Source organism: Capra hircus, chromosome 6 (assembly GCF_001704415.2).
Source record: "Capra hircus breed San Clemente chromosome 6, ASM170441v1, whole genome shotgun sequence".
In the NCBI taxonomy this organism is placed as follows: Eukaryota; Metazoa; Chordata; class Mammalia; order Artiodactyla; family Bovidae; genus Capra; species Capra hircus.
In genome coordinates this window covers 85,099,075-85,120,168 of record NC_030813.1, presented here as the reverse complement: position 1 = coordinate 85,120,168, position 21,094 = coordinate 85,099,075, and the positions used below count along the sequence as shown (strand labels likewise).

The following is a 21,094-nucleotide window of genomic DNA, read 5'->3' as shown; positions in this document are numbered from 1 at the left end:
AGGAAGGACACAACTGAAGGGACCCTGGGCAGCTCTGTCATTGAATCAATGGAGGTGCACACTGTGGGAGTGCTCAAGAGCAAGGCTGCGAAGGTCATCATGATGAGGTTGCTGGAGTTCCCCTGCACTATTTTTCTCCATGGGCTGAAATCCCTCTGAGGGGATCTCTGCCAGTGCCAAGCCCCTCTGAGCTGGAGGAAGGGGTGGGAGATGTAAACTCTTTCCCACACTTTTCTACATGGTGATCCTCAGGCTTTGCAATATGCAGGGTTCCTGCTGCTTCTTCACTGTAGTCGAGAAATTTCCCAAAGTAATTTGTAGTTGTTCATTTATGGTTTTTGCTATTTTTGTGAAAGATAATGGCATTGGGACCTCCTAACCATGCATCTTGTTGATGTCAGTTGAGTTCTGTCGCTCAGTTGTGTCCGACTCTCTGCGACCCCATGAATCACAGCATGCCAGGCCTCCCTGTCCATCACCATCTCCCGGAGTTCACGCAAACTCACGTCCATCGAGTAGGTAATGCAATCGAGCCATCTCATCCTGTTGTCTCCTTTTCCTCTTGCCCCCAATCCCTCCCAGCATGAGTCTTTTCCAATGAGTCAACTCTTCACATGAGGTGGCCAAAGTACTGGAGTTTTAGCTTTAGCATCATTCCTTTCAAAGAACACCCAGGGCTGATTTCCTTCAGAATGAACTGGTTGGATCTCCTTGCAGTTCAAGGACTCTCAAGAGTCTTCTCCAACACCACAGTTCAAACGCATCAATTCTTCAGTGCTCAGCTTTCTTTTACAGTCCAACTCTCACATCCATACATGACCACTGGAAAAACCATAGCCTTGACTAGATGGATCTTTGTTGGCAAAGTAATGTCTCTGCTTTTGAATATGCTATCTAGATTGGTCATAACTTTTCTTCCAAGGAGTAAGCATCTTTTAATTTCATGGCTGCAGTCACCATCTGCAGTGATTTTGGAGCCCCCAAAAATAAAATCTGACACTGTTTCCACTGTTTCCCCATCTATTTCCCATGAAGTGATGGGACTGGATGTCATGATCTTCGTTTTCTGAATGTTGAGCTTTAAGCCAACTTTTTCACTCTCCTCTTTCACCTTCATCAAGAGGTTTTTAGCTCCTCTTCACTTTCTGCCATAAATATGGTGTCATCTGCATATCTGAGGTTATTGATATTTCTCCTGGCAATCTTGATTCCAGCTTGTACTTCTTCCAGTCCAGCATTTCTCAGGATGTATTCTGCATATAAGTTAAATAACCAGGGTGACAATACACAGCCTTGACATACTCCTTTTCCTATTTGGAACCAGTCTGTTGTTCCATGTCCAGTTCTAACTGTTGCTTCCTGACCTGCATACAGATTTCTCAAGAGGCAGGTTAGGTGGTCTGGTATTCCCATCTCTTTCAGAATTTTCCACAGTTTATTGTGATTCACACAGTCAAAGGCTTTGGCATAGTCAATAAAGCAGAAATAGATGTTTTTCTGGAACTCTCTTGCTTTTTCGATGATCCAGCGGATGTTGGCAATTTGATCTCTGGTTCCTCTGCCGTTTCTAAAACCAGCTGGAACATCAGGGAGTTCACGGTTCACATATTGCTGAAGCCTGGCTTGGAGAATTTTGAGCATTACTTTACTAGCGTGTGAGATGAGTACAATTGTGCGGTACTTTGAGCATTCTTTGGCATTGCCTTTCTTTGGGATTGGAATGAAAACTGACCTTTTCCAGTCCTGTGGCCACTGCTGAAGGTAAAGGTGCAGGTGAAGTCGCTCAGTCATGTCCAACTCTTTGTGGCCCCGTGGACGGTAATTTACTAGGCTTCTACGTCCATGGGATTCTCCAGGGAAGAATACTGGAGTGGATTGCCATTTCCTTCTTCAGGGGATCTTCCCAACCCAGAGATCAAACCCAGGTCTCCCGCATTGGAGGCACACACTTTAACCTCTGAGCCACCAGGGAAGTCCTGCTGAGGTTTCCAAATTTGCTGGCATATTGAGTGCAGCACTTTCACAGCATCATGTTTCAGGATTTGAAACAGCTCAACTGGAATTCCATCACCTCCACTAGCATCGTTCCTAGTGATACTTTCTAAGGCCCACTTGACTTCACATTCCAGAATGTCTGGCTCTAGATGAGTGATCACACCATCGTGATTATCTTGGTAGTGAAGATCTTTTCTGTAGTTTTTCTTTGTATTCTTGCCACCTCTTCTTAATATCTTCTGCTTCTGTTAGGTCCCTATCATTTCTGTCCTTTATTGAGCCCATCTTAGCATGAAATGTTCCCTTCATATCTCTAATTTTCTTGAAGAGATCTCTAGTCTTTCCCATTCTGTTGTTTGCCTCTATTTCTTTGCATTGATAGCTGAAGAAGGCTTTCTTATCTCTTCTTGCTATTTTTTGGAACTTTGCATTCAGATGCTTATATTTTTCCTTTTCTCCTTTGCTTTTCGCCTCTCTTCTTTTCACAGCTATTTGTAAGGCCTCCTCAGACAGCCATTTTGCTTTTTTGCATTTCTTTTCCATGGGGATGGTCTTGATCCCTGTCTCCTGTACAACGTCATGAACCTCATTCCATAGTTCATCAGGCACTCTATCTATCAGATCTAGTCCCTTAAATCTATTTCTCACTTCCACTGTATAATCATAAGGGATTTTATTTAGTTTATACCTGAATGATCTAGTGGTTTTCCCTACTTTCTTCAATTTGAGTCTGAATTTGATAATAAGGAGCTCATGATCTGAGCCACAGTCAGCTCCCGGTCTTGTTTTTTCTGACTGTATAGACCTTCTCCATCTTTGGCTGAAAAGAATATAATCAGTCTGAATTTGGTGTTGACCATCTGGTGATGTCCATGTGTAGTCTTCTCTTGTGTTGTTGGAAGAGGGTGTTTGCAATGACCAGTGTGTTCTGTTGGCAAAACTGTATTAGCCTTTGCCCTGCTTCATTTCATATTCCAAGGCCAAATTTGTTGATGTTACCCTTCTCTAATTCTGTGTCAACGAAACAGCAGACACATGAGCCTCTCATTTGCAGTGATTTACATTAATCTTCTCTCTTAGGTAATATAATTTATTTGCGTGTAAAAGTTCATCGATTTTTAGATTGGTGACAGTGGTGATAAAACAGTAATAAACACACCTCATAATCTTGAAGTGTTATATACTTCTCCCTTCACCTGATTTCCACATCTGCTGACTATGTGTGTAATCTATTTACTTTAGGCATAGGAGTTATAATTTAACTTCTGATTGATGTCTTCTGGATATAAGCCTGAGCAATAGAAAAAGTCTTCAGTGTTTGCTTAAAGTACTGCATATGAACAAGATGTCTATGAAATGGCTCTCACTTCTGCTGCTGCTACAATTGGCTTGCTACTTTAGTTCTGGAAGTTGCGGAAAGGTGCTGGTGTGGCCAATGGACTATAGTCATTGGATGAATATGAAGACAATTCTGGATGAACTTGTCACAAGGAGTCATGAGGTGACTGTTTTGACACCTTCAGTTTCCACTTTCATTGATCCCCAAAAAACATCTTCTCTCAAATTAGTGACTTTCCCTCTATCTTTAATTAAAGAAGAAAATGAGAATTTTCTCAAACTTTTCGTTGAGAAATGGAAACATGCAGTGAGAGACTCCTTTTGGAACCATCTTTCAACAGTGGAAAGTTTATCTTGGGGGTATTCTGATATTTTAATGAAGACTTGTAGAGAAGTTGTTTCAAACAAGGAACTTATGGTAAAACTGCATGAAGAAAAGTTTGATGTCATTTTTGCAGATGCTGTTGGACCCTGTGGTGAGCTGCTGGCTGAGATACTTAAAATACCATTCATGTACAGTCTCTACTCCACACCTGGATCTTCAGTTGAAAAGAAGAGTGGAAGGCTTCCATTCCCACCATCCTATGTACCTGTGATGTTGTCAGAATTAAGTGATCACATGACATTCATGGAGAGGGTCAAAAATATGATATATGCACTCTATTTTGAATTCTGGTTCCAGGCATACAATGAGAAGAAGTGGAATCAGTTTTACAGTGAAGTACTAGGTAAGTCATATGTTTAGTTGGTAACATTAAGTCCTATCTTTATAAAGCCTTGGAATGTGAGTTTGTATAAGTATAAATTCACTGAAATTTGTCTCAAATAAGTGAAACATTCAAATAAAAATATAAAATAACCATTTGTCTTATAAATATCATGAAATGAAAACACTTAAATTATAGGGTGAGGTACAACCTTGTAGTCCTTTACTAGTACTGGATACCAAGAAGTCATATACCATAAGCTGAGGCACATAGGACCTTTGCTAGTGACTATCTATCAACTTACCAAACTTTATTTTTAACTTAAAATTTTAAGTCACTAAAAATCTCATAAAATGTCTTGGCAAATGACATGTACACTGAGAATTAAACACATATTTGTAGCTCAAGTATCTAGGTAGCATTTAGAAATTGTTTCTACTTGTGTAGTTCATTTTCCAAATAGTGTTATATAATATCATATCATCCTATCTAATGTATATTTGTCAAAGAACAGTTACATTGAAACATATTTGGTCACATCATTGCAAGGTCCTTTATAAAACTTACCTAATGTATATACATGGGCTTCCTTGGTGGCTCAGATGGTAAAGAATCCACTTGCGATGTGGGAGACCTGGGTTCCATCCCTGAGTTGGTAAGATCCCCTGAAAGAGGACATGGCAATCCACTCCAGTATTCTTGCCTGGAGAATCCCCATGGACAGAGGAGCCTGGAGGGCTGCAGTCCATGGGGTCGCAGTCAGACACGACTGAGTGACTAAGCATAATACATATACACACACAGCAATATTCTCATTTGATCCAACATTTGCTGTTGTTTTGTTTTTATTTTCACTTTCAGGAAGGCCCACTACATTAGTTGAGACAATGGGGAAAGCTGAAATGTGGCTCATTCGAAACTATTGGGATTTTTCATTTCCTCGCCCACGGCTACCAAATTTTGAATTTGTTGGCGGCATCCACTGTAAACCTGCCAAATCCCTGCCTAAGGTCACCTACTCCTCATTGTTATTCTTTGTTAACTTTGTGTTTTCAATAAGAATTATCCTGCATTCTTTATTTAGAATGTTTGATTGCAATGAGTCAGATATGGGAAGCTGGATACAGTGAACTTCCAGTTAGAAATTGATATATTTCTATGTCACCACACGTATCTGAAATTTATTAACATCACAGAATAAACAGAATATGCTATAGACTTTGAGAATATGTTAAATTATGACTTCACTATTCAACACATAATGAAGTATCAGACATTTATAGTTATATTATATAAAAATATAGTAAATATATAATTCATATTTTAATATTAGCATAATATTAGTTATGATTATAGTAGCATAATTATCCTACTATAAGATAATTATATATATAACTTATTTGGGGAGTGCTAATATAGAGAAATGGTGTAGACAGTTTCTGCCACCTGACCCTCCACCTAGAAAGACAGAATACAAGAAAGTCATAAAAAGTGTGTAAAAGTATTATAAGAAAAGACCACTGTGCTATAGAAACATCCAGTATGAATCATAGGAAAATCTGAAGATGTTCATGAATAAACAGAAGAGATAGGGCTGGGACAGAAGAAGATAGAAAAGAAAAGCAGGTAGAGTGATAATGACAGTTTCCAAGAAGTACAAGTTCAATCTAAACAAGAAGAGGCTAAGTAAAGAGGCTGATAATGCTGGTGATGTGAATTGGAAACAGATAATTATTAACTTGAGAAACGTCTAGCAGGAGCACCTGCAAGAACATTGAAAGGGATAAGAAAGAGATATGGTCACATATTCTTAAAAAATCAAAAACAAAAACAAAAAACCAGGATGTAGTCATTGGGATGGATTGTGAACGGTAGGGTGGGAAAGGAGGATATTCAGCAGGTTGTTCAAGATACAGGCAACATACTCAGAGATAGGACAACACTAAATCTTATAATAGTAGCAACCTCATATTATCATTGAGGGAAAAATTGTAAGTACATGTGAAACATCCAAAATGTCAGTAGCATCTAATGATCCAGAAGAAATATTAACTATCTTCATTATTCTTATTTTGTTACTATAACATACTATCACTAATCCAATGTTTGCCAGGAATCTTACTGAAATTGAGATGATTTTCCTAATCAAGATTATACTATTCAGAAAGCTGTAAAGTAGATACCCCATTGTTGCTATCTAGTTGCTAAGTCATGTCCGACTCTTTTGTGATCCGATGGACTGTAGCCCACCAGGCTCCTCTGTCCATGAGATTTCCCAAGCAAAAATACTGGAGTGGGTTGGCATTTCCTTCTCCAGGGTACCTTCCAGACCCAGGGATCAAACTTGCATCTCCTGCTTTGCAGGCAAATTCTTCTAACACTGAGCCACTAGGGAAGTCCTATGGAGTTTTTAAAAAATAAATTTAAAAAGTTTACTAAATTAAAAAATTAATTTAATGTAAAAAATTCAATAAATTTAATAAACTTTACTAGAGCAAATTTAATTTAATTTAACATATTTATGTTAAATTTTTTAATTTAAAAAAGAATATTTAAGATTTGGCAATCAGGTGAGCAAGATGACTAAAATATTTTTTTAAGTTATAAGGCTCTAGCTAAAATGAACAACCTTCTTCAACAATATAGATGAATGTATGTATAAATCTATATTTTCATAAAAATGCTTAATTACACTAAATCAGCTATAATGTAATATTCAGATGTAAAATAAGAAATATTAAAAGGTCACAATTTTCCTGAAGGTTAAAAAAGAATGTAAGCTTGAATTACAATTTTCATGATATATGTCATAATTCATATTTCATTATAGAAGTAGATAAAGATTAGAATTAAAGCACAAATTTTAGCATCATGTCTTCAAGGTCCATCTATGTTATTGAAATTGGTAGGATTTCCTTCTTTCTCATGGGTGAATAACATTCCATTCTGAGTGTGTGTGTGTGAAATCTCTTTTTTAAGATTTACCCATTGATGGGCGCATAAGTTGTTTCTTAGCTATTGTGAATAATGCTACAATAAACATGGGAGAATATATATCTCTTTGCTATCCTGTTTTTATTTTTATTCTTTGGCTGTATACCCAGAAATGGGATAACTGGGTCATACAGCAGATCTATTTTTAATTATTTTAGGAACTTTCATTTTGTGTTCTCTAAGAGCTGAACAGTTTACATTCCCGCTGACAGTGGGACGCTTTTCTCTACCTTCTCACAACACATCTCTTCTTAGTTGTAGACTTTCTAACAGGTATGAGGTAATATCTCATTGTGGTTTTGAAATACATTTCCCTGATGATTAGTGTTATTGAGCATCTTTTCGTATATCTGGTGGTCATTTGGACATTTTCTTTGGAAAATGTTAATTTGTTAATCTGCCCATTCTTTAACTGAATTTTGTAGTATGAGTTTTATGTATATTCTGGATATTACCCTCCTCGCTCAAAGTGTGGTTACAAAACTATTTTTGTTCCATTCTGCAGGTTGCATTTTCATCTTGTTGTTTGTTTCTTTTGTTATGAAGAAACTTTTAAGTTTGACATAGTCCAATTCATTGTTTTTTTTCTTTTATTATGGTTGTGATATATCAAAAAATCATTTTCAAAATCAAACATAGGGAGATTCATCCCTATGTTTTCTTGTAGGTAGGAGTGTCATAGTATCTGGTCTTATGTTTAAATCTTTGATTGATTTTGAGTTATTTTTGTGAGTGGTGTAAGATAAGGGCCTCATTTCATTTTTTTTTGCTTATGTTTATTCAATTTTCTCAGAAAATAAAGAAGTGACTGTTATTTACCCATTGGGTATTCTTGTTTCCCTTGTTGAATATTGGTTGACTATATTCTCAGATTTTGATTCTAAATCTTGAATGCTGTTCCATTGGTCAGTGTGTCTATTTTTTGCCAATACAATATGATTTGAAATATTGCAGCTTTGTAATAAAATTTAAGATTGGGAGGTGCCTTTGAAATTGCCTTTGGCTCTGGGTAGTATGAATATTTTAACAATACTAATTCTGATCCATGAACACAGGACAACTTTCTATTTATCTGTGTTTTCTTGTATTTCTAAAACAAATGCTTGTAATAACTGTACAGATTTTTCACATCATTCGCTAAATTCATTCCTAGTCATTTTCTTCTTTTGATGCTGTTGTGACTGGGATAGCTTTTTTCAGAAGTTACATTGTTAGTACATAAAAACAGAACTAATTTCTGTATGTTGATATTATCAACATATAACCTTAATGTAGTTTTATTGAATTTATTAATTAATTCAGGTTTTTAGTTGAATCTGTGAGTTTTTTTGCACAAAAAAGAAAATGTCTTCTGCAAAAAAATTTAAAAATTTTATTCCTTCCTTTCTATTTAGGATGCTTTTCATTTCGTTGTCCTGCCTAGTTGCTCTAGCTAGGACTATGTTGAATCAATATGACATTTGGCATCCTTGTCTTGTTCCTGATCTTTGAGAAAAAGCTTTCAAACTTTCACTGTTGAGCATAATGTTAGGTCTGGGTTTGTCATGCATCTCTTTTATTACATTGTAACTCTTTTATTACATTTTTACAATATAACTTTATTACCTTGAGTTATGTTCTTTCTTCCTTATGTTGAGGGTTTTTATCACGAGAATGTTGTATCTTATCAAATGTTTTTTGTACATCTATTGAAGTAATAAAGTTATTTTATATTTCATTCTATTCATGCAGTGTATCACAATTATTATTTGGATACACTGAAGCATCCTTACATGTTAGAGATAATTCTCACTTGGTCTTGGTATATAATTCTTTCAATGTGTTCTTGAATTTAATTGCTGATACTTTGTTGATAATTTTTGCATCTATACTATAGTCTGGACATTGGCCTGTAGTTTTTACTTTTGTACTGTTCTTGATATAAGGGTAATGCTGGCCTTGTAGAATGGGTTTGGAAATGTTCCCATCCTCTTTTTTAATTTTTAAAATTTTCTGAAGAACTGGATTAATTATCCTATACTGTTTTATAGAATTCCTCAGTGCAGCCATACGGTCCTGGTGTTTTATGTGTTGGTTAGTAGTTAGTTCATTCATTCAGTCATGTCTGACTCTTTGTGACCTCATGGACTACAGCACGCCAGGCTTCCCTGTCCATCATGTCCATTGAGTCAGTGATGTCATCCAACCATCTTACGTGTTGGTAGGCTTTTGATTACTGATTTGACTTCTTTACTCATTATGACTATTCAGATTTTCTATTTCTTCCTTACTCAGTTCTGGTAGATGGTGTTTTTAAAAAGTTATCCATTCTTCTTGGGTATATAGTTTGTTAGCATATAATTATTCATAGTAGTCCCTTTGGATCCTATATATTTTTGCAGTATCGATTTTAAGGTATCCTGTTTCATTTATAATTGTATTTATTTGAGTCCTCTTTTTCTTGGTAAGTCTAGCTAAAGGTTTTTAATTTTGTTTACATCTTTGAAAAGACAGAAAGACAAATGTGTAATATCACTTACACATGGAATCCAAAAATGCTGACTCATAATAATAGAGAGTGGTGGTTTCTAGGGGCTGCTGCTGCTGCTGCTAAGTTGCTTCAGTCATGTCTGACTCTGGGCAATCCCATAGCCAGCAGTCCACCAGGCTCCCCCATCCCTTGTTGCCATTTTCTTCTCCTTCCAGGGCCTAGTAGGTGGGAAATAGGAGAGATGTTGTTTAAGGCTACAAACTTGTAAGTTTTCTTAGTAAATAAGCCCTAGAGATATAAGGTACAAAATAGTGAATATAGACTACAATATTTTATTATAACCAGCATACTTGCTAAGAGGCCAGATGTTAATTTATCCAGCCACAAAAAAAAAAAAAAAATCATAATGATGGAAGTTTGAACCATCATTAAAATGGCAATCGTATTACAATAATAGATATATCAATCATCATGTTTTATATCTTAGCTTACATAATATAATATGTCAAATACATTTTCAACATTTTCTACAAACATATGAATTTGAAATTAAGAATATCCCTGGATAGAGAGTTTTAGTCAATCTTGCTGCTGCTGCTTCCCTTTTAAATAATTTTTCATACTTTTGCATATTTTCTTACCATGAACTTACATTATTTTTTAAAGATATCAAAGAATGAGATGAACCAGTCCTTATCAGTAATCAATTTGTAGAGATAAAATGTATTACAGTAACACCAATTGGATGCATTTTTCACAAAACAGATGAAAAGTTTTGGGTAGCAAGCCAATGAAACAAAACATTGAAAATGAGTAACTTTAAACGCTAATACAGCTCACTGGAAATACAATCATTACCTGGATATACTGTGAGAATCTTAAGAGAGTTCAGTGTCTTAATATTAAGACTGATATCACCAGGGTGAAATTATACTTTTGAAAAAGCTCATCAAATACAATCTTCAAGGTTAAGTTTAAAAAATTCCTTCTTTTCTTTTTTAGGCTATAAAATAGTTTTGCAAAGAAGTTTTACAAAATAATTAGTATCAGAAAGTGTACATTTTATGATGGAAGAATTGGGTCATTATTTTCCAGATAGAAAAAGATAATGAATCTAAAATAGAAGAAAGAACTAAGAAAATATGAATATGTGATTTTGATCAAATATCTAAAAAAAATTTGCTCCTCTACATTTTAAAACTAGAGAACATTGATCACAGCAGACTTACTCTAGTATAGAAAGTAAGTTTCTAATTAGAAAGGATCAAGGATCACAAGACAAAATAATTCAGAAACCATTCCAGGCAAGTTCAGATTCAGCAGGAACTTTATTTAGTTTGAAATGAACTACCCAAAAGGTGACTTAATCTCTGCTGCAGAAAGCCCTGGGGCACGTTTCCCACTGTGGGGTAGGTGCACCCTGAGGTGACTAAGGTAGGTGATACTGAGGGTCCTTCAACACAGTTGGGCATAGAACATCCTACCATGACATCAATTATACAATATAGTTTAGACAAAGGGTGCCATATGTAAACAAACCCAGAAATATGGTGGCTCAAATAAATAACTATGCAAGTGCATCTCTGGGTTATAAATAGGACTTACAGAACTGTTTCACAGAATTTCCAAAATATAATGTCAGACTCCTCCATGTCTCTGATTAGAAATTTAGATAAAGAGTTTGGGAAATTATGACAAAGTTGAAGGTAAGGGATAAGGATTACAGAGCTGAGTGAATGATAAACATAAAGTGATTCAAATAATAAATTTTTCATGTACTAATAGGGAAATGAAGTACTAATGATGAACCTAAAATAACTCTCGAAAAATCTGCCTGGAATAAATAAATGATTTAGTAGACCTAGAATAATAAGGGATTACAGGTGAATTAAATCCTGCAGTGTAGCTTCTAAAAATTTATGTTAGTAATTAACAACATAACTGATGCAGAGGCTGAGTATAATACTGTTTAACAGTACTTCCTTGTCACTACTGTGTTCTGGCTCTATCTCATTTCCTGCTTATATGAAACACCTTTGCACAATTATACATAATAAAAGAAATGACCTCATATGACCCATTTCCCTCCAAGTACCTCCAAGGGATGAAGTCTGTTTAAAAAATAAAAAATAGTCATTACTGCAAATAACATACAGTTTACTCAAAAGATTTTTTTAGTGTTAAATATTTATTAGCACATGTGACCAAAGTCCAAGATGTGAAGTTAGCATGTTCAAGAACATAGTGGGGTGCAAGGAAAGGGAATCAGTCTATAAACTAGCTATATAGCATGCAGTAAGAATAATGTACACTTTCTAGTATAAAACTTGTCTATCTATACAGCTCAGCAATTCCTCTGGATGAGATATTTGCACAACAGGTAAGTAAAAGCTGTATTAGCAGTACCCAAGAAGTTGGACAACCCAAGTGTCCATCAAGAGACAAAACAATAAACAAAATGTCATATGCACAATGATGAAATATTGCTTATCTTTAAAAGGAAATTCTGACATGTCACAACATAAATGAACCTTACGCTGAGTGAAATAAACCAATCAGAAAAAGACAAATACTGTAGGATTTAACATATAAGAAGTATCCAGACTAGTTACATTTGTAGAAACACAGGGTAGTATGAAACTTGCCAGAGGCTAGAGAAAGAGGAAACAGAGTTTCTTAATGAGCATAGACTTTCAGTTTTTCTCCAGAAAAAGTTCTGGAGATTGGTTGCATGGTGTGAATATACTTTACACTACAATACTATACATTTAGGAATGATTAAGAAAGTAAATTTTCTGTTATGTGTATCCTTCCATAATATTTTTAAGAAGCCGCTACTCTAGTATCTTCAGACTATATCTTATTTTCTCCCTTTAGTTGCTTGCATCAATCCTTTCAATAATGTCTGCTATGCTGCCGCTCTTTTGTGATGGGGCAAATTCTTTTCTTCACAGGAAATGGAAGAGTTTGTGCAGAGCTCTGGAGAACATGGTATTGTGGTGTTTTCATTGGGGTCAATGGTCAGTAACATGTCAGAAGAAAGAGCCAATGTGATTGCTTCAGCTCTTGCCCAGATTCCACAAAAGGTACACACAGTAACTCAATAGTGGAAACTATTTAATGAGTCTGTTAAACTTTATAAAAGGTCTGATTTTTCTTCCAGGAAGGTAACTAATATGATAGCTCCAATTTTTTGCAGGTGCTATAGCCATGCAGGGACTGTCTTTAATAGATAATAATTTTAGATTATTACCTTTACCTTAACAGGTTCTATGGAGATATGATGGCAAAAAACCAGACACCCTAGGACCCAATACTCAGCTGTATAAGTGGCTCCCCCAAAACGACCTTCTTGGTAAGACTTGGCAGAAAAAAAATATTGAAAACATAAATAACAGCTGAACAGAGTGATAGTACTTCAAAGGGAAACAAATATATAGACAATTGTTGAAACAGTCGAAAAGAAAACTTTACTGCTTCATTTCTATTTACTATGCTAGGGGGAAAATGGGGACAGCTGGCAGGGCTTCCCAATGTGCTCAGTGGTAAAGAATCAGCCTGCCAGTGCAAGAGATGCAGGAGAAGTGGGTTCTATCCATGAGTCCCCAAGATCCTCTATAGAAGGAAATGGCCACCCACTTCAATATTTTTGTCTGAAAAATCCCATGAACAAAGGAGCCTGGTGAGCTTCTGTTCATGGGGTCACAAAAAGTCGGAGAGACTTAGCATACACACCCATAACAACTGGCATTTTACTATACACAGTCATATCCCTTATGACCAGAATCTTTATTTTAGCTGTAATTATTTCTGACTGTGGACTTTTCAATAACTTCTTGGATTGTTGTTCTGTCTCTGAATTCTTTCATCACATCTATCTTTTCCCCTCTGTAGGGGTATGATAAATGCTACTGAAAATAAGAACTCTTTTATTACCAGTGACTCTTCACTTTCTGTAAGAAAAAAATTCATAATCATTTTTATGAAGCAATAAAACACTCCAAGGTAAAAGGTTACTTTTCCTTCCTCTGGTTCCAGTGCCTCTACTATTACCATTCTCTTTCCCTGACACCATTCCTAATCAGACTAAATGACTCCACTATATCTTTAAGAGAATAATTTCTGGCATGCCCTCTTCTTTTTTTGCACATATCTTTCAAGTTGCTCACCTGCCAATCCTGGATTCATTTGTGAAGTCCAAGTGACTCAGCACTTCTTTCATGAAGTCTTCATTTACCCCTTCAGCAGATGCAGCAGTTACTTCTCTGAGTTCTGAAAGCAATTTAAAAGGACTTTCATATGTGTAATAACCTGTTATTGAAGACTGTTTCCTTCAGTTACCTTATAATGCACTTTTCTCAATTTATTTCTAAGACTTAAAATTAATAATTTTATTGAAATTCACTCAATCCTAGGTCACCCAAAAACCAAAGCCTTTGTAACTCATGGTGGAAGCAACGGCGTTTATGAGGCCATCTACCACGGGGTCCCTATGGTGGGCCTTCCTTTGTTTGCTGATCAACCTCATAACATTGTTCACATGAAGGCCAAGGGAGCTGCTGTCAGATTGGACTTGGAAACAATGTCAACAGAAGATTTGCTCAATGCATTGAAGGAAGTCATTAATAATCCTTCGTGAGTATATTTTTTTTACTAGATAATCTTTCTGGAGAAGTTCTCATATGAAGACTCATTAGTCTTTACATAAGCACCATGAGGAGTAAGATTCACTCAGTTCAGTCATCAATAACCTATTGTGAGTGTCACAGTAATATTTTTTCATGGTTTTATGGGAAAGGTTTGTCAGTGGTTTAAAGACAGTGGAGAAATTTTGAAAGATCTAACCATTAGAATGAGAAGAATCTCTGAAATGGTAATAGAGGAATTAAGAAGTTTGAAAATGAAGTTAAAGTAGGGAAACATAGATGTCCACTTTACTTTCTTTCAGCAAGTGAATTCCAAAAATGTTTTAATCTCTTCTAACAATTTATTTTCAGTAAACAACCTTGATATAAGCAATCTGAAATTCCCATTACATTTGATATCTTCCAAGTTTTCTATGCTAATATTTAGACCCAATCACTGATAAATGGTAAATAGCTAGTACTTTCTAATTAGCCAGTTTCAACTATGAAGATATTTATTTATAAATGTAGGTATATTCTTAGGCTTTTTGATTGTTACCATTTTTGTCTTGTTTGGAAGAATTATAAAATTTAAACATAATCAACTTGGAAGTGATATGTTGGGATAGTTCTCTTTTAAAAATTCACACAATTTTAAAATCTTACTTTCCATTTAAAACTAGTAGAAAATATTGGTTCTATTTCCAGTGTTGTACAATGCATCCTTGAGCTTATATACTTCTCAGTTTTCTCCTCCTACTCCCCTACCCATATATTTCTACTCCCCCAAATATGGTAACCAATAAATTGTCCTCTATGTCTGCAAGTCTGTAATAATATTTTGGTTCCATCACTGATAAATGGTAAACAACTAGAACATAATAATTTATTCAATTACAGCTATGTAGATACTATTTACAAAGGTAGGTATAATCTGAGTTCCTGTCATTGACCTTGTTTTTGTCTGATTTGAACAGGTATTTTGAGATATTACTATTTAAAAGCCAAATTTATGAAACCAAAAATACTTGATTTCCAAATCACTTCAGAATATACATGAATTCCAATAACACAATTAAATTAATATAACAGATATGATGTATATGTTTCCCCTTTTCTTTATAATGTCTTTATAAAGAAAACATTTTGAGAATTTGTCAGTAATAGTAGCACAGTGTATATCTGTGTTTTATAAGCAGTGTTATGTAAATTTAATCTTAGCACAGCTATTGTCCTAAATGAACAGCAAAAATATAATATTCAGTTCAGTTCAATTCAGTCACTCAGTCATGTCCGACTCTTTGCGACTCTATGAACTGCAGCATGCCAGGCCTTCCTGTCCATCACAAACTCCCAGAGTTTACACAAACTAATGTCCATTGAGTCAGTGATTCTGTCCAACCATCTCATCCTCTGTCGTCCCCTTCTCCTCCTGCCCTCAATCCCTCCCAATATCAAGGTCTTTTCAAATGAGTCAGCTCTTCGCATCAGATGGCCAAAGTATTGGAGTTTCAGCTTCAACATCAGTCCTTCCAGTGAACACCCAGGACTGATCTCCTTTCGGATGGACTGGTTGGATCGTCTTGCAGTCCAAGGGATTCTCAAGAGTCTTCTCCAACACCACAGTTCAAAACTATTAATTCTTTGGCACTCAGCCTTCTTTGTAGTCCAGATCTCACATCCATACATAACTATTGGAAAAACCATAGCCTTAACTAGACAGACCTTTGTTGACAAAGTAATGTCTCTGCTTTTTAATATGCTGTCTAGGTTGGTCATAACTTTCCTTCCAAGGAGTAAGCGTCTTTTAATTTCATGGCTGCAATCACCATCTGCAGTGATTTTGAAATAAAGTCAGCCACTGTTTCCACTGTCTAAATGAACAGCAAAAATATTACATTATTTTTCTCTTTTTTTAAAGAAATAAACCTTTCATTTGCCAATTTTATATAAATGTACATCTCTTTAGTATCTTTATTGATTTTTACTTAATAATGTAAAACTGGTGTCAAAAAATGAAGATGATTTATTACCTGCTATATACTGAATATTCATGTTCTGCTACATATTATGTTTAGTAACATACTGTTGTTACCATTGTTGTTCAGTTACTAAGTTGTAGCCAACTCTTTGTGGCCCAGTGGACTGCAGCATGCTAGGGTTCCCTGTCCTTCACTATCTCCTGGAGTTTGCTCAAACTCATGTCCATTGAGTTGGTGATGCTATCTAACCATCTCATTCTCTACTGCCTGCTCCTCCTTTTGCCCTCAATCCTTCCCAGCATCAAGGTCTTTTCTAATGAGTTGGCTGTTTGCATCACGTGGCCAAAGTATCAGAGCTTCAGCATCAGTCCTTCCAATGAATATTCATGGTTGATTTCCTATAGGATTGACTGGTTTGATATCCTTGCAAGTTTGGTCTCCTCAAGTGAGTCTCCTCAAGTGATTCTCAGGAGTCTTCTCCAGCACCACAATTCAAAAGTATCAATTCTTCAGTGCTCTGCCTTCTTCATGGCCCAACCCTCACATCTGTACTTGAAAAAACGTACTTTGGTTATATGGGTCTTTGTCAGCAAAGTGATGTCTCTGCTTTTTAATACGCTGTCTAGGTTTGCTATAGCTTTCCTTCCAAAGAACAAGTATCTTTTAATTTCATGGCTGCAGTCACCATCCCCAGTGATTTTGGAACCTAAGAAAATAAAATCTGTCTCTTTTTCAACTTTTCCTCCTTCTATTTACCATGAAGTAATGGGAGAGGATTTCACAATCTTAGTTTTTTGAATGTTGATTTTTAAGCTCTAGGTGACTACACCATTGTGGTTATCCAGGTCATTAACACCTTTTTCGTATAGTTCTTCTGTGTATTCTTGCTACGTCTTCTTAATCTCTTTTTCTTCTGTTAGGTCCTTACCATTTCTATCCTTTATTTTGCCCATCCTTGCATGAAATGTTCCCTTGATATCGCCAATTTTCTTAAAGAGATTTCTAGTCTTTCCCATTCTACTGTTTTCCTCTAATTCTTTGCTTTGTTCACTTAAATGGCCTGGCACTTTGCATTCTTTGGAACTCTGCATTCAGTTAGGTATATCTTTCCCTTTCTTCCTTGCCTTTTGCTTTTCTTCTTTTCTCAGCTATTTATAAAGACTTCTCAGACAACTACATTGCCTTCTTTATTTCTTCTCTCTCTCTCTCTTTTTTTTTTTTGTTGTGAGCATATAGAACTTCTCCATTTTGGGTGCAAAGAATATAATCAATATGACTTTTACTCTGACCATTCGTTTCCAGATTACTGCTGCTGCTGCTGCTGCTAAGTCGCTTCAGTCGTGTCCGATTCTGTGCAACCCCATAGACGGCAGCCCACTAGGCTCCTCTGTCCCTGGGGTTCTCCAGGCAAGAATACTGGAGTGGGTTGCCATTTCCTTCTCCAATGCATCCCACTCCAGTACTCTTGCCTGGAAAATCCATGGACAGAGGAGCCTGGTGGGCTGCAGTCCATGGGGTCGCTAAGAGTCAGACACGACTGAGTGACTTCACTTTCACTTTCCAGATTACTGAAGTCCTCTCAAAAACCCGGTGCACCTCCTCTGTTTTGACAGAAAAGGGAGGGAACTTGCCTCCATTGCTATTGCTCACAGTGTCATCTTGTAACACTTTGTGATTTAGAGTTCTTGAGCTATATCTCTTTATTCTCCCTTCTTTCTTGTCTACTAGTCTATTACCAACAGTAGAAATGAATGTAATTGCAATGCCTGGAAGTAAAATGTTGAGCCTTCTCCAGAGTCTTTTAGAACAAGAACGACAACAATGCTAGCAAATATTTGCTGCAAGTATACAATATGCTAGGAATGCCTATAAGAATCAATACAATATTCTCAAAATATCTCAAAAAAATTATCTCAAAATAATCAGATAAGATACTATTCCTATCCATTCCTTAGAAAAATGAAAAACTGAGGAATAGATTATATCATGAATGGCCCCTCCAATATAAAAATAAAAACATTTTTTAAAAATTTAGTAAACTTAAAGCAAATAAAACTGTGAGACAAAAAGAGTAAAAAAGCAGCCAACAAGATAAATGTCAGAATCAGGAGTCAAACACAGACAATCCACTTCAACACTTTGGAACACTATTTCACTAAGGTAAGATCAGCCCTGCCTAGATATATCTTGGAACCTCATCATAGACTTTCCTGCTATCTCTGGATTATGACAGCATTTTAACACGTTTCTATCAGGGCTTTACTAGATAATTCAAACTTTGAGCAACAAACCAAGATTTTTGTTGTTGTTGTTTTCTTTCCTTTTGGGACTTAATTTATTCCATTCTTTAGACTGCACAAACCCCTCCCATTTTCTTTCTTTCCTTTGTAGCTTGAAATGCTATGCATTTAAGAAGTCCTAGCTCTTAAGCTAAGATCTCAAGAATCACCTCACAGGAAAATTATCTATTTTTCTTTAAGTCTGTGATGCATTCTTTGTTTCCATCTGCAAGAAAATTTCACAAATTTTCAGTTGTAGCTCATTCTATATATCGATGTCTGTTTGATTTTCCTTCAGCTACAAACAGAATGTGATGAGGTTATCAGCCATTCATCATGATCGGCCTGTAAAGCCCCTAGACCTAGCAGTCTTCTGGATTGAGTTCGTCATGCGCCACAAAGGAGCCAAGCACCTGCGACCAGCTATCCACAACCTCACCTGGCTCCAGTACCACTCTCTGGACGTGATTGGGTTTCTGCTAGCCTGTGTAGCAACTGCTGCATTTGTCATCACAAAGTGTTGCCTGTTTTGTTACTGGAAGTTTGCTGGCAAAGGAAAGAAGGGGAAAAGAGACTAGCTGTTTCTGAGACCTCAAGCAGTTTTGCCCCATAGATAACACTCCTCCAATTTATTCCAGTTGGAAAAATTATAAGTTTCCCATCCTCTTGTGACAAAATACAAACTTCACTTTCAAGGGATTTTCTACTTGGGTTAGAAATATGGCTTACCAAGGAAAAATACTGGCAAAAAATTGAATGAAAATAAAACTGTAAGCTTATATATTGAAATTTATTACTTTAATTCTAAGTAAATAAGTGTTAGTTGTTCAGTCATGTCTAACTCTTTGCAACGCCATGGACTGCAGCCCACCAGGCTCCTGGGTCCATGAGATTTTCCAGGCAAGGATACTGGAGTGGGTTGCCATTTCCTTCTCCAGAGGATCTTCCCAGCCCAGGTATCGAACCCGGGTCTCCTGCACTGCAGGTAGATTCTTTACTGACTGAGCTTCTAAAGTTATACTAAAAAGAAATTAACAAATGTAATTATATTTAACATATTGAGAGTAAAACAAGGACAAGAGCAAGTCTACTTATAGCATCCACATTATTTTGTAGATATTCATAATTCTTAACTTCATTTTGATGTAGAATGTTTACTTTCTCCTTGCTATAGAAATTGCTCAATAATTGGAATTCTGTAAAAAGATATGTCTTTTTATTTTATTTGAGAGGTCATTAACAGTTCTTCATTTTCACTGTGCATCCAGCCTCAGCATCACTTCTTAAAGTTATGGCAAGACATTTGACTTCATCCAGTTTAACTCATTTCCCAGAACAGTGTTTGTGGAATTAGAAATAGAGCAACTACTCCCTACTTCCTATTATAAAACTGAGATATTTGCAAAAATCTTCAATTTCATGACCTAATTCTCTTTTCTCATTCACTTTTTAGTCATCTATTATTTTCACTCCTTGATAATGAATGTAAGTTCTCAAGTGTATATTAAGAAGATATATAGCCTGTACTATATATAGAGACTATATAAAGAGACTTATTGAATTTTCATTCTCTCCTAATGAACCTGACTATATCTACAGACTGTATCTGTATACATATCTAAATCTATATATATTCTTATGAAACTGGACACAATACCACTTAGCTAGTTGCAGATATGATGTGATATTCCTTGGGTTTGTTGAACACAGATTGAATTAAATACTATTACATTATAATATATTTTGAACCACACTTTAGATCAGTATTTATCATTCTTTTGTCTCTTTCATCAAGGCGCTATTGTCTTGTCCCTCCCACAACACTTACACATAAGCATTCAATCTTTTATCATGACAGGAAATAATATAGACATCATTTTCTTTAAACCTAGGCCCACTATGACTGACCTAATCAGAAACAATGAGCACAATACAAGAATTACAAATTTTAGGAAAAATTAGTGAATCAAATGAAAGCAATCTGAGAGCACTTATGAAAAATGTGCACCAGGAAAACAGTTTATGATTAAAGCAGTGCAGGTGCAGAAACACATTCTTGTCTTATTAATCGAGAGGAACATCATCCACATTACACAATATTCTTCAGCCTAAGGCATAATTGATATTAAAAATAAATTGAAACATTGAGACTTGGGAAATTATAGGAAAATTTACTGTAGAATTTTTTACAGAACCTCATTAGATAATTGACACATTTAAAAAAAAATAGAATTAATATCCCTTTCCTGGATCACAGCCTTGTTGCCACAGAGGGACTTACATTAACTAAATGAAGCTATTAGCCGTGCCATGCAGGACCACCCAAGATGTATGGCTCATGGTGAAGAGTTCTGACAAAATAAAGTCCACTGGAGGAGGAAATGGCAACCCACTCCAGTATTTTTGCCAAGAAAATTCCATAAACAGTATGAAAAGGCAAAAAGATGTGAGATTAGAAGATGAGCCCCACAGGTCAGAAGGTGTCCAATATGCCGCTGGGGAAGAGACAAGAGCTATAACTAACAGCTGCAGAAAGGGTGAAGTGGCTGGGCCAAAGCAGAAGCAACACTCAATTGTGGATGTTTCTGGTGGTGAAAGTAAAGTCTGATGCTCTACGGAACAATATTGCAAGGGAACCCAGAAAGTTAGGCCCATGAATCAAGGTAAATGGGACATAGTCAAGTTAAGATGGAAAGACTGAATT

General features: G+C 36.0%; 1 protein-coding gene across 2 annotated transcripts; it reads left to right on the top strand.

Annotated features, from left to right (window-relative positions):
* On the top strand, positions 3,315–19,179 carry LOC102171967 (UDP-glucuronosyltransferase 2B18-like). 2 transcript variants are annotated; one of them, XM_018049522.1, is made up of 7 exons: positions 3,386–3,496; positions 3,792–4,061; positions 4,902–5,050; positions 12,459–12,590; positions 12,772–12,859; positions 13,920–14,139; positions 18,689–19,169. In XM_018049522.1, exons 2-7 carry the CDS (start codon positions 3,845–3,847, stop codon positions 18,966–18,968), a joined length of 1,086 nt encoding a protein of 361 aa, XP_017905011.1. In that variant the 5' UTR covers positions 3,386–3,496; positions 3,792–3,844; the 3' UTR covers positions 18,969–19,169. The 2 variants fall into 2 exon arrangements, with proteins under 2 accessions (XP_005701730.1, XP_017905011.1); XM_005701673.2 differs by having other exon boundaries at positions 3,315–4,061; positions 18,689–19,179.